The sequence below is a fragment of the Manis pentadactyla genome, chromosome 8 (genome assembly GCF_030020395.1).
Source record: "Manis pentadactyla isolate mManPen7 chromosome 8, mManPen7.hap1, whole genome shotgun sequence".
NCBI lineage: Eukaryota > Metazoa > Chordata > Mammalia > Pholidota > Manidae > Manis > Manis pentadactyla.
In genome coordinates, this window is record NC_080026.1 from 11,498,727 (window position 1) to 11,512,825 (window position 14,099).

At 35.2% G+C, this 14,099-nt stretch overlaps 1 protein-coding gene across 6 annotated transcripts in view; it reads right to left on the bottom strand.

Moving 5' to 3' along the window:
• The window catches only part of SLC4A10 (solute carrier family 4 member 10), a 268,072-nt gene that overhangs the window by 55,099 nt on the left and 198,874 nt on the right, over positions 1–14,099 (bottom strand). For all 6 annotated transcript variants that reach the window (XM_036884247.2, XM_036884246.2, XM_036884250.2 and 3 more), the window contains one exon: positions 13,750–13,995. In XM_036884247.2, coding sequence (XP_036740142.1) covers positions 13,750–13,995 — 246 coding nt within the window. The remainder of the gene's footprint in view (positions 1–13,749; positions 13,996–14,099) is intronic.

Consider the following 14,099-nt stretch of genomic DNA (forward strand, 5'->3'; position numbering starts at 1 on the left):
TCTAGATAAATAAATCAAGAAAAATGATTTATTACTTTAATTGCATTATTGGGCAAATCTCACTTTCCTGTTTTCACCTATACTGATGGACTGAGTCCAAATAGCTCAAATCTAAAACTACAGAAAGAAAAAAAGAGAAAAAAGCAAAAGAAAGAAAAATTAAAGACAGCAATGTGCAAAGATGGAGAATGAGTTTGGAATAAGAGCCTATGTTAATTTCATCCAAAATGATTTTTAGTGACTCTGGCCATAAGATTGAAGTATTAATAAAAAATAAATCTTCAGGTACATAAGATAGCCTGGTGCCTAGGACAGTGAACTTTGGACTCTCCAGCCAGAGTTCCTTCCTATATTATTCGAATCCAAGCACTTAGGTAAGTGAACTTAGACAAGTTACTTAACCTCTCTAAATTTCAGTTCTCTTTAAGTGGGATAATGATAGCAACCAACCTCACAGGGCTTTGTAGAGGTAAAGTGAGTTAGTATAAGTAAAAGCACCTAGAAGAGGGTCTGGCATAAGTAAAAAATACTAAGTGGGTGTCAGGTATCATCATTGTTGTTATTGTTATTATTATAACTGTTGCTACCACCAGCCTACAGACTGGAAAGTCCAACTATCCAAAGGCAAAAAACAGGCAGTATATGCACTATATCACATTTTTTAAAACACCAGTGTGAAATATCAATAATATGCATTGTTGTGTTGGATTATGTAGCTTAAAATACACTCTGCACCACACATATCCTCTACTATGCTTTACTGCCCAGAGAAAAGCATGTGCTCCAAGCGATCTTATTTTTATAAATGGCTACAGAGCGATTAGATAAACATTGTAATTAAATGCCCTCATCCAGAAATCTCTGCTTTTGTTTCAAGGCTAATGGAGGTGATCAGTCTTCCTTGCACGAGGGGAGCCTGTGGCTGTCTTCTGGATAACATAATTTGGTAGAACTCCCTTCAACATTATTACTAATTTTAGTTTCTGGGTTGCAGATGCTCTTCCTTTGCCTTGTAGTTATTATTAGTACCTTCCTGTGTGCACTGAACAGTAATGGTTTGTGATTCATTTTTCTGAAGTCTCATTATTGACTAAATTAGCCCCCGGAGTGCTATCTAGCAAGTTAGGTATTAATATAAAGCATAAAAGCAGAGAATTACGATCTATCTGTAGAAGTCAAACATGTTTTTATGCCTATTCTTTTTTCTTTTTCAAAAAAAACATTTTGAATTGTCAATATAATAAAGCCACACCACAGAATATTTATAAAATTAAAAAACAAAAAAGGAAATCTCTCACTGTATTTCCACCAGTTACTGTAATTTTTTGCTATATTTGTTTCAGTTTATCTTCTCATGTATATTTTCAACATATTTATAGGCATACAATGTTTTTCATCTTTTTTATATAGTGCTATAATGTGAACATTTTCCATGTCCCACTACCCTTCAGAGTTCTCATTTTTAATGGTGTCACACAGTTTATTCTTTATTAAACATTTAATTTGTTTCTATTAAGATGACTATTTAAATAGTAATGATAAGTCTTTTATGAGTACATTTCCATATTTTGAATTCTATTCTCAGAAGAGATTCTCTAAGTATTTATACTTTTTATTTAAACTTTATAGCTATATTATATTGAGAAGAAAATACTGCTTCAAAACTATGTAAAGTAACTTTATAAAGCACCACTACTACTAGATAATACTAAAAACAAAAATGCTCTCTTCACTAAATTCTTCTTAAACCTTTTCTTATTTGAATTTTATCTCCATTCAAATAGCCATATCCTCCCCTTGGCTTCCAGTAGTTGGAGAGTATTACTCACTTCTATGGTACTCTGTACCTTTATGAGATAGCACTTATGTCAACTAGAATAAGTACCTATTTGTATAATATTTAACATATATTATGCTCTTTCAATAGATAATATTCCCCACAGGGGCAGAGACCCCATGTACGGTGTCACTTTTATAGTCAAAGTATCTGGACCATAGCAGGTAGTCATGTTTGTTCATTCATTAATTTAGTGGTTTAAAATTACTTTGTACAGAGTCTATGCTAAGTGTTATGGAAGATACAGAGAAATATATGGTAGCCCCTTGCCTTTAAGGAGTTTATAATAATGATAGTCTTTTACTGTTATTATTTACAATTACTATTACTATTATGTTGTAGGAGGAAGTTCATGGACCTTGAATCCAAATGCACCAGTTTGACCCTCACTTACCAGTCACAGGCTATGCGTTATTGGGCAAATTACTTACTTCACCTGTTGGAGCCTCAGACGGGTCAACTGTAAAGTGGGGGTACCACTTGTTCCACAGGTTAATATGAGGTTTAAGTAAAATCATGTATGCAAACTTTCTGTGATAGCTCATATAATCTAGGAGGCACTCCATAATTACTCACTCGCTGAATGAGTGAAGCCTTTCCAATTTTTGCTTTTCTTCCTCTTTCCAGTTTGTGTGCTTTCTTCCCGTTACCATTGTCTGAGTCAATAATCAGTACCAACACCTTTCACACTGAGTGTATTGCTCTTTTTTTTACTTCCTATGATCACCTTCTAATCTATTATCACATAATTCTTCCCAGAGCTTTATCATTATCACCAACGGCCTTTTTACCAGATAAAATTTATTACAATTTTTAAGAACCTCTGCCAATTGCCCCCAGGAGGTCCATTCTATCTACCTAAGTGCCCTCAATCCCATTATGACCTGCTGGTGCAGAACCCGGAGAGACAATGAAGAGAGAGGCAAACACAGATATGCCACGTATGATAAACTCAAGTGGCAGGTACAGCAGAGAGGGTGGCAACTTCGGGTTTACTTCTTCTGTGAATGCTCTAGCTTCCCAGGGTAGTTTGTTACTTCATTCCCTGGATATACATATATCTGGTATAAATATTTATTATGCCATATTGCAATCATTTGCCTCCTTTTTATTGATTCAAGAAATACTCTCTGTGTAGCCACTATATGCAAAGCACATCTTGATATGGTTCTTGATAACCACTGAGCTCTGAAAGCGGAGAACATATAATAGTCATTTCCATACTATCAATACTAACACTATACAGAGGAGATCAATGGATGTTGAAGGAATGAGCCGAGTGACTAAGAGAATTTATGAACAGAATGGCAGATTTACTTATTGTAGCTTAAATGTTTTGCTCCATTCTGCCTTTGAGTTTTATAGGTTGCTATTTTTCTGAATTATAAAATAAATTTGAATACATGGAAGCTGATTCGATGAGCCCCACCTTGCCCTCATTAGTTCTTCCTAGGACTTGCCATGGGGCTTAAATTTCACATCATAACACTAATTCTTAGAAAGAAATTACAAAACAAGGCATGCATACATTGCCAGTTGAACACTTTAAAATATGCAAGGAAAATAAGCCTATTTTCTTACAAACTTTTCTTCTGTCCCCAAAGTGTCATAAATATTGTAGGTATCCTTCCAGATCTTAAAAATAATAAGATGAAGTAGGGCTTCAATGTGATATAGTAAAACTTATTTCTAACCAAGATTTTTTTCCCTCCTTGTCAAATATCTATTTATGGGAAGTTGTTAATAATCAAAATAAGCACTTTTATGCTCTAACAAACTCTAAAGTTAAGAATCCACCTCACCTCTTAAGTATAATATTATTCATATCCTCTACTTTTAGATTTTATACCTCCTGTTGGAAATTAAAAACTGCTTGAAGGTAATATCTAAGAGACCTAAATAAACTTAAAATGTATCCAAACTTCCCATAGCCTATGTAATCATCATAAAAATAATTTTGGGCAAACCAGTGGCCTATAATGCAGTACAGTGTCACAAGTGGTCAACCAAGTGCTAGATGTCTTGAGTTTTAGTCCCAGTTCTTTCACTTGGGTAAGCTATAAACCTTTCTGAGCCCCTGTTTGTTTTTTAGCTCTAAATGGAGGTGTAATTAGTTCAACATTCATTCACTTATGCAACAAATATTCATTGAATATCTGTTTTGTTTCAGGAACTGATCTGGACACTAGGAAAGCAGTGATCAACACAGACTAAATCGCCTCCCCTCATGAACCAATCACTCTGGGAGGGGAACAGACAATAAATTAGCCTGATAGGTAGAGGTACGGTTATATATAAGCAGGACAGTATGCGCTGGTGAAGATGCAGAGCGATAGGAACCTCTCACACATTGCTGATAGGAACGCAGAATGGTACAGCCATATTGGCAGCTTCCTATGAAGTTAAAATACACACTTTTCATATAACCCAGAAACATGCGAAGTGTGTTTAAGAGAAGGCAAGATCCGTGTGGCTGGAGCAGAGGGAAAAAGTAGTTGAGGAAGAAATGAAAGGTATGGAGGAACAGATTGCACAACACTTTGAAGGCAACAGGAAGGCAGTAGACCCTAACTCCAAACACAGTCACATTCTGAGGCACGAAAGGTTTATGCTTCCACATACGAATTTTAAGGGAAGGCAAATCAGCCTACAACACCCAGTGACATGATCCCAGGGTGAGCAGGATCACCTCTCTTATCCTCTATAAAACTGCTCTTGCAACTGAAAAAAATTCTACCATGGTTGTTTCATTCTTTTAGATATCAAAACGAAAAATTGGGGGAATAAAATTAGCTTCCTATTATTTATCTTTAGAGAAAGTTCTGATAGGCCGAAAAGACACCAGGTACCCATGTGATGAAGTGAGCAAAGCAGCAGAACTCGCTTATATACAAGCTTCACTGAGACCAGCAATGAGGATTCGTTTACAGAACATATTTGTTACCCTTCGGATAATACCTGAACAGTCTTCCAGACAGAGTATTTATAAAGATAGCTTTTGGGTAGTAGGGAAAAAACTGTTTTGACTGCAGCTAAGAGCTATAGCCATAGAATGTTTTTATAAAGTTTTCCTTCCCAGAGTTTCATGCAATATATACTTCTTCCCTTGATGTTTTCCTGTTTTTTAAATAATAAAATGCATAAGCTACATACCTTATAGTATCAAGAATTGCATTTATAAATAGAAAAATATGCTACGCTAACTGAATTTCGCTAGTTCTATAAATACCTAGGCAGAATAGTGTTCAGAGCAATTAACATATTAATTTCCATAGTTAAAGGGAAGTGTTTCTTTCTCCAAAACATGTTATTAGCAATGTCTCTAAGCATTCATTTAGCATGGCTAATACTATAAAGTATGTAGTGGTGATACTTGAAATATTCAGCAAAGTAGAAATGAATGAATAATGTAGCAGCATTTTACGTGAATGAGAATAATTTGCTCAAAATTTCCCAATAAGAATGGCAGATACCCTGAGCAAGATTATGAAATCATATACAAAGTGCCAACACTGCTGTTATATTAATCTCATGAAGAATTCATGGCAATCTGCCCTACAGGTGGCAGACCAAGATAACACTATCTAATAGAGAAACCATAACATTAAGTGGATTCTAATCTTCATTATGTTTTGATTACTGGTAAGTCATTAGTCATTAACTCAAACATTAATATTAAATAAATCTTATCTGCTCCATGAGATTTCAGAAAGTATAAAGTGAAATATTTAAAAGGACCTTGAGTAAAATAAATTAGACATAGGAATGGAAGTACAACATAGAAAATTTAACCAATAATACGGTATAAACTTGGTAGGATATTGGGGTAACTACACCTATTGAGGGAAGCATCTAGTAATGCATATAATTATCCAGTCACTGTGTTGCACATCTGAAACATAACATTGTACACCAACTTTATAGCAATAAAAAAATAAAACATCTTCATAAATAAAACACAGTATTTTAAAAACTCAAAAATACATAAATAAAGGTCTTTGAAAAGAAAAATTGTTACTTTTCCTGGAATTAGAACATTAACAAACTTATTTTAACTGAAATTGTTAGGTACTTGCTAGAGTAATGGTTCATAACTTTTTATAGCTATGTATTTCTGTTCTGTCAAATATCTACATGCTTTTATTATTCATTATGTTTTCATTTACTATGGGTTTTAAGGATATAAAAATCCAGTGGAATTTTTGGAGGATATTTTATTATGAATACTTGATTTAAAAAAAGAAAACTGGGTTGCTTATTTAAGCTTTATCTGCTTTCCTCTGTTTATATGGGAATCAGTAGTTGAGAAACAGTGCTTTAAAGAAATTTTAAAATTTCAGCAATTAGAAGAAATATCAAGAAGCTGATGATCTCACAGACTATAGGCTAATTATGCTCCAATATGTCTCAGAAGGCAAAAATGAGGGACGCTGTATTTTCAGTTGCACATACAGACATAAACATTAAACAAGCATTTACTGGGAAATGTGGCAAAACACTTCCTATAACCTGTTTCACCAGTTCTTTGAAACTCAAGTTTTCTTATTTTAGATATTTTGACTTCATCTTTCATGAAAGGTTCATTCAAGAATGATCTTAGAATCTTCCATATACAGGGTTCTGGTAATGTTGCAGCTATCACCAGTCACCAAAAATGTCTGGACAATGAATCAGTTAGGAACTAAGCTTCAAGTGCAATATCTAGGATTAGAAGCCACACGACTCACTTGTTAGATTCCTATGTATCATGTATTTTAATCACCTTTAATTTTTTTTTTGACTTTATTTTTTACAGTTTTGTGTTCTCAGCACAATATTTTTGTTGCCTGGTGCTTTCTTTTTTTGGAAATTATTAATTATTGATCGATTTCTTTAATTATGATTCAATTAAACAGGCCTACTTAGGTTATTTATATATTCTTGTGTGCATTTTGGCAGATTTCATCTTTCAAGGAATTGGCCCATTTCATCTAGGTTATCGAATTTGTGGGCATAGTCTACATAGTATTACTTTCTTATCTTATTAATAAAAAGGACCCATGGGATCTTTAGCAACATCCCCTCTTTCATTTCTGATATTAGGAATTTGTAACCTTTCTCTTTTTTTCTTAGTTAGCCGAGCTACAGGTTTATTTATTTTACTGATCTTTACAAAGCAACAGTTTTTTGGTTCATTGATTTTCTGTATTGATTTCCTGTTTTTAATTTCATTGATTTCTCCCTTCATTTTTATTATTTCTTTTCTTTTGCTTACTTTTAATTAGCTTTTCTTTTTCTAGTTTCTTAAGGTTGATACTTTGATAATTAACTTAGATACTTCTTCTTTTCTAATATATGCAGTCAATGTTATAAATTTCCCTTTAAGCACTACTTTCATTGCATCCCACAAATATTAAAATCTGTGTTTTCATTTCATTTAGTTCAAACTGATTATCTTTAATTTTACCAGTGCAGTTCAGTGCACTGATTAATAAGCCAGTACTTTCAACAATGAAATTCATTTCTGACATTTAATAAGCCTTAGAGTTCATTGAGATGTAGGCAGTAGATGGGTTTGGAGTAACCCATTCTGGAGTTTAGGTTCTCTGCTTTAATGTTAGCTAAGCACGCCTGGAGCTTTGACTCCTGACAAAGATACTATCTGCCCATGGTTGCAACTTAACATCCACAGTGTCTACTCTGAGGCATTTTAATGTAAATTAAAACATCATTATATTCTACTTTAAATATTTTAGAATACATCCTTAAATCTGGGTCAACTCAGAAAATAAAGAGAAATGGGGTCAGTAATTCAAAAATTGTGAATTCTGAAAGTGGTCATCACATCTCAGTGAATGAAATGCTATATATCTGAGGCACAGCCACATGAACGGTGGCCGTTCAATGCATCTTAAAGAAGAAACCACCAACGCCTGCTTAGCACTCTCCTCATATTGGATGCTCATGGAAATTTCTGCCCTTTCACAGAGGACAATTTGACAAGAAAGTATGAAAAATAATTCTATTCAAGGTCTTCAAATCTATAGTTATAGAGAAGGAAAATAGCTAATGGTGGATCTGTAACTTTGTTGAAAGACCCTTAACAAAGGCTTATGGTATCTATCCACCCGCTAGTTCTCTGGAGACAAAAAAATAGCGAGCCATTAATCTTATACATAAATGACTCATAATCCATTAGGAACAGTGAGGATAAAATAGGTAATAAACTTGTACTGGATACTATTGCTACTAGAGAAAAGACTTTACCATTGAAATAAAATTTAGTTCAAAAACAGGAAGGGAAAACAAGGATAGCAAGGGTTCGGGTTAATCAAGAGTGACGTGGGTTTCCAGAAGTTTATTTTTTAAATAATCACTTATTGATTGCCTACTATTATATTTACTTGATTCTAAGATGTCATATAATCCACTTTCTTAATATTGGTTTTTAAGGGAGAAAAAAGCTCTTATTAAATGTACGTATCAGTTGTAAGAAGTATTTTCAGAAATGTAGAAATATCCACCGACACGCTCATTTTACAATATGTGCCAAGCACTTTACTAGTACAGTGGGTACAAAGGTGTGTCTGACAGTCATGGGCCTAGCATTACAGAGATTAATCTGGTGGAGTTGCACATACATTATACAAATGAACACATACAAACATAAAGTTATGTTGCAAGCATTCTGGATAAATTTCATCATGTAAATAGAAGGGTTTCTCTAAATCTGAGTTTTATGCTTTATTGAGTGGTGAGTGCTGACAGGTCAATGAGCTATGAGAATTTACCTTCCATCTCCTTCCTCCATGTATCACTAATCAACCTCTGGAGTTCCGCTGTAGTTGCAGTCTGCCTTCCTCTTTCTTCCAGATGACCTCATCATGCTGACATCCTCTCAAATTTTCAGTCAGAACTAGTTTTATGGATCCATATTTGTACATCTTTATCCCACATTAAGATAACATCTCAAGTTTATTCAAAACTTCTAGTTGAAATCTTTTATGGCAGTGTTAAGAGCACAATTGTCTTTACTTGACAAACAAGATTGTCAGTCATGTCAATCATTTTCTCAGTCACCATGTCAAGTCAGGAGATGTCAATTATTTTACAACATGTTCAGTTAATCAATATGCATTAAGTATCACTTGCTATATGTACAATATTAGGCTAGGACTATAGGGTATAAAATTGTTACATGTTTTCTACTTTAAAGTAGGCCCGAAACCAGTTGAGGAGATAAGAGAAATAATATTCCTTTCTGAGTATAGTGTCAATCAGTAAATAACATTTATTCAGAATAGATCACTGTCCTGAGTTATGTGGAAGGTTGGGTATTGGAAAAAACAACAGAGAGATAGGAACACAAAAACAAAAACAAAAAACTTCCCATAACCTTGTAGTGAGATCACTCTTTCTAATGGCTTGGTAATTATTATTTAACTATTGTCTAATATATTGGAATCTAGAGTAATAGTCAGACCCGGCTCTTTGCTTTTGACCCAGCCAATGGAAAAGAGTTAATACAACTCCAATCTTTCTTTAGCTAGCCATCTTTCAAAGCTTTAGATTATTTTATATTGAAGGAGCATTTCATCTTACATAAACAGAATGCTTTATTCTATTTTTGCCATTTGTTACAATCCAAGCAACCTAGAAAAAGTTATTCCCACAAACTCATTACTTATTGCTAACTTGACATATTCAGCTTGATCGTCTGGTGTAATATATATATTCTTGAAACGAAGTTGATTATGTTGACACTTGCACTTGGCACAATGAAAGGAAAGCGTATAGCTTCAAATATAAGGTCTACATACTATCACATTATAAGGTTAGGATGCCAGAAGAACTAGGAAAGTCTTTTAAAAAAAATTGAAGACATTTTGTTATTTGATTAGTAAAACTATGAATTTCAAGAACGCTGAATATAGGATCCCCAACTAGGAGAATATATGAAATGTAGATCCTAAATATGATGCCTCTTTTTCAATATCTTACACCTAAACAAAATATGTGGGAACACGGGCAATTAAATTTGCAGAGATTGCACTGTTAGATATATGGCATCCTAGCTATGACATTTTCTAAAAATTTTTCTCAAACAAACTGTGAAAGCATGGAGCCAGCAACATCAGGAGAAAACCAGGTGAGCATGAGTGCAATGACACTTTAAAACTGATTAAAAACAGGGACAATGACAAGAAAATCACCAAAAGTGTCATGGGGACTTCATGAAACAGAAAATGCTTTGTGCAGAAGTGTGTGTTTATACACTATATTAAAGAAGCCATTATTATTAGCAATAACTTTTATTTTCTTTAATGTACATGATTAAAAGTATACTAATAAATTTATGCATTATATGCACAGCAGGAAAGATGGGTTTTGTTTCTCCAAAGAGCAGCTAATGGCAACACCATTATTGCCATCAGATCAGATTCATGTATACAACACGCGTGGTACTAGAAGCCAAGGAATCATGGGGTGAAAACCAAAGTGAAGACAGTGCAGCAGGGTACCTGGTCAGCACTGCATTTCCCAAGGAGGTTTATTCTCCCTGTTTCTCTTACAACCATTTCAGTGCCAGGTGACACTAAAACGTCACCGCTCATCAGGATGAACCAGTCTTCCCATCCCTTCTACCTCCCTGACTTGGGTTGAGAAGGGCACCTTAGGCCATAGAACATATTCCTGCTCAGCCTTCAAACAGTTAGGTTTCAGATGCACACACTGTGATTAAAGCATAACTTTAACTTAAACTTGTAGGGATTTTTTTTTCCATTTTATTTATTTTTATTTTTATTTTTTTATTTTGGTATCATTAATCTACAACTACATGAAGAACATTATGTTTACTAGGCTCCCCCCTTCACCAAGTCCCCCCCACATACCCCTTCACAGTCACTGTCCATCAGCATAGTAAGATGCTGTAAAATCACTACTTGTCTGCTCTGTGTTGCGCAGCCCTCCCTGTCCCCCCCACGCACTATACTTGCTAATCGTAATGTCCCCTTTCTTTTTCCCCACCCTTGTCCCTCCCTTCCCACCCATCCTCCCCAGTCCCTTTCCCTTTGGTAACTATTAGTCCATTCGTGGGTTCTGTGATTCTGCTGCTGTTTTGTTCCTTCAGTTTTCCTTTGTTCTTATACTCCACATACGAGTGAAATCATTTGGTACTTGTCTTTCTCCGCCTGGCTTATTTCACTGAACATAATACCCTCTAGCTCCATCCGTGTTGTTGCAAATGGTAGGATCTGTTTTTTTCTTATGGCTGAATAATATTCCATTGTGTATATGTACCACATCTTCTTTATTCATTCATCTACTGATGGACATTTAGGTTGCTTCCATATCTTGGCTATTGTAAATAGTGCAGTGATAAAAGGGGAATATGGAAACGTTGAGAAAGTCAGGAACTGTGCCCTCCTCTTGGTCACCATGACACGTAGGAATCATGGCAAACAAAGCTATTTTTGCTCTCACATTATCCACTCAGCATTTGTCTTACTTAACCCCACCATTTGTCTTGATCTCATCACTGGTTGACTCCCTGGAGGTTGCAATCCCATTTTACTCACTCTTTCCATCATTCCTCTGTCTCTAAGCTCATTTGCAAACACACATAGCTCTTTTCTATTAGGAATTACCGTTCTTGGGGCCTCTTTGCCCTGTCTGGAAGGCTATGGGTTTTTTCCTTGTCAACATCAAAGGGACCTGTGCATACTTTTTCCATTTCTTTATCACCTACTCCCTTCTTAATTTTTTGGAAACTGGCTTCTACTTCTGCCAATCCCCCCTCCACCCAATACTGTTCCTTAAAGTTAAAAGTGATCTCTTCTGCTTCAGCTGTTCGATTTCTATACCACCGTTGTCTCTAAAGATTTCCTGATACAGTCTAGCCCCTTGCCTTTTACAATCTGACATTATCCATGGTTCTCTTCTAATGCCTCATTCTTATTTTTTATCAATGGCACATTTTTTTTTCCATTCTTCTTCCTTCACACTGCCACTATTATCCAGGGCTTAGTCCTTGCTTTTCTGATCTTTCCTTTTCTAGACCAGGGGGTTTTAAACTGTGTTCCTCAGACTGAAGAACTTTAGAAGATGCCACCGAAGGTTCAGGAAATAGCTGGAAGTATAGACAACTGGTGCCTCTCCACCACTTCAAACAGAATAGTTCTGCTTTTACGTCTTTTATGTGTTCCATGTTGTTTCTTTTGGAGAACTTATTTGTATTCATCAGCATAATTTAAGTTATATCACAGTCATAAAGTCTGAGCAATTTCTTGTTTTACCACTCCCTATATGATATGGGACAAATATTTCAAAGCATTAATGTATAATTTTGTATCCGATCCTATGCCATTCCTTCCATTTGAAATGTGTTCCTGCCCTTTTCCCCAGTTCTTTCCTAACTCCGGTTTTTTCATCTTCTATGTCACTTCCTCCAGAAAGTCATCCCTGAACCTGAAATCCGGGTTACATACTCCTCTGATGTGGTGCCATAGCATTCTGTACCAGTCCCTTAACCCAGCACTTATTTCACTGTGTTGTCTCTTTGTCTACATTCCCTGCTAAACTGGAATCTCATTGAGGACAGACTGTTATTTACGATTTCCCTAGCACCTAGCAGAGGGCCTGGAATGTACTAGGTTTGAAAATCCAAGCAAAGATAATTTTAAATGGCCCAAAAAAGGATATCAAAACTAGGTGGCCCTGCTCTCTTTTCAACTAAAGATAATTGAGAAGGCCTGTAGCAATGCTTTCCCTCATTCTGATCCAACTGCTTTTCACATCTGCTCACTTTCTGAGTGTCCCTGACACTTCCTTCATCCACTTCTGAACCCTGCTCACAGCACCGTCCCTATTTGCTTTTATTGGGAAAGTTATTTTACATTTCCACTCTAGCTTTTCTTCTCTAAAACAGAGGTGCTCTGTGGACAAAAGATCTCCAACGACCAAGAAAAATTCAAAGTACTAAAAATCAGGTTAGTTTCAACAGCATATCATTATGTAATTCTTCCTAAAAAATGCAACATTGCACTATTTTGGCCTAATTTCAACAATTTAAACTTCTTCTAGTAGCAAATAAAGACAATAAATCTTCAAATGACTTGAGGTCATATCTAAGCAGTTTATAAGAAGAGCACTGGTGGTTGGCGCAAAGGTTCTAACTACCTTACAAAGAACATACTGCTTCAAATATTTGCTGTTTAAAAATATATACATAAACACAAGCAAAGAAATCCTAAAATTAAATCAAAGAAAGGCATAATACAGTATCCACATATACTCTGCAAACACGGCCTTAGGAAATTCCAAACTGCTATCACACTAAAACTAGGAAGTACAATAGACCAATCCTGCCTTTAATCCTAAACTGTGATTTTATCTTCAATAGGCAATTCCTGGGTGTTACTCTCATAAATGTCCTAAGTTTCAAAAGAAAATTTACATTTCAACTCAGTGATTTTAATATATGTTTTTATCATATTTTCAAACATCAGGCTAGTACAATCTAGACCCAATGAGTCTCTTTTACCTCATTGCTCTAAATCCAAAATCTTATATTTTCACTGTTACGATTCTTTGGATTATACCAAATCAAACGTTTTAAAGGAACCAAAACCATGTATATTCTGTAAAACCAAAATCTCTGTATAGTTAAAATTAGCCTTGATTTAGTGTCTACTTAATAAGGAATGCCCAACAAATAGAACTTCAAAATGATATTCTTAGCAGAATTTTTTGAATGAGAATTCAAGTATCAGATGAATGGCTGATTAGATGACTTTTAAAATCCTTCTCCATTCTGGAAGTCCAGGATTTCAGGCACTCTGACTGCTGAGTAAGTTCCTCATATTTCTTATAACAATAGCAATATTTATAAAAAGAAAAGCCCCATAGCCAACAGAGGAAATGGTACTTACGAGTATTGTGTTAGCAGTTCCAAGTCATTATGCATGTTGATTGGATAGGCTTCACTGAGTTCAAACAACTTCTCTAGGGCCTCATAAATGAAAATGAGGCAAATAAGAGAAGCGAAAGCTTCTTCAGTAAACCGGGTGATGTAGCAGACAAGAGAGCTCGCATCAGTGGCCACAAGTATGATACACAGAGTTGCAGTCCAAAGTCCAATACTAGCTCTTAAAGACAGGTAGGACAGCCCATTTTCTCTAGAAGGGGGAAAAGAACAGTGGAAAGAAGGTCACCTAACAGCTTGTTGCCATTTTAAATAAATGGAAATAAGCCTAATTCAGGAAATGAAAGTAAATATGCT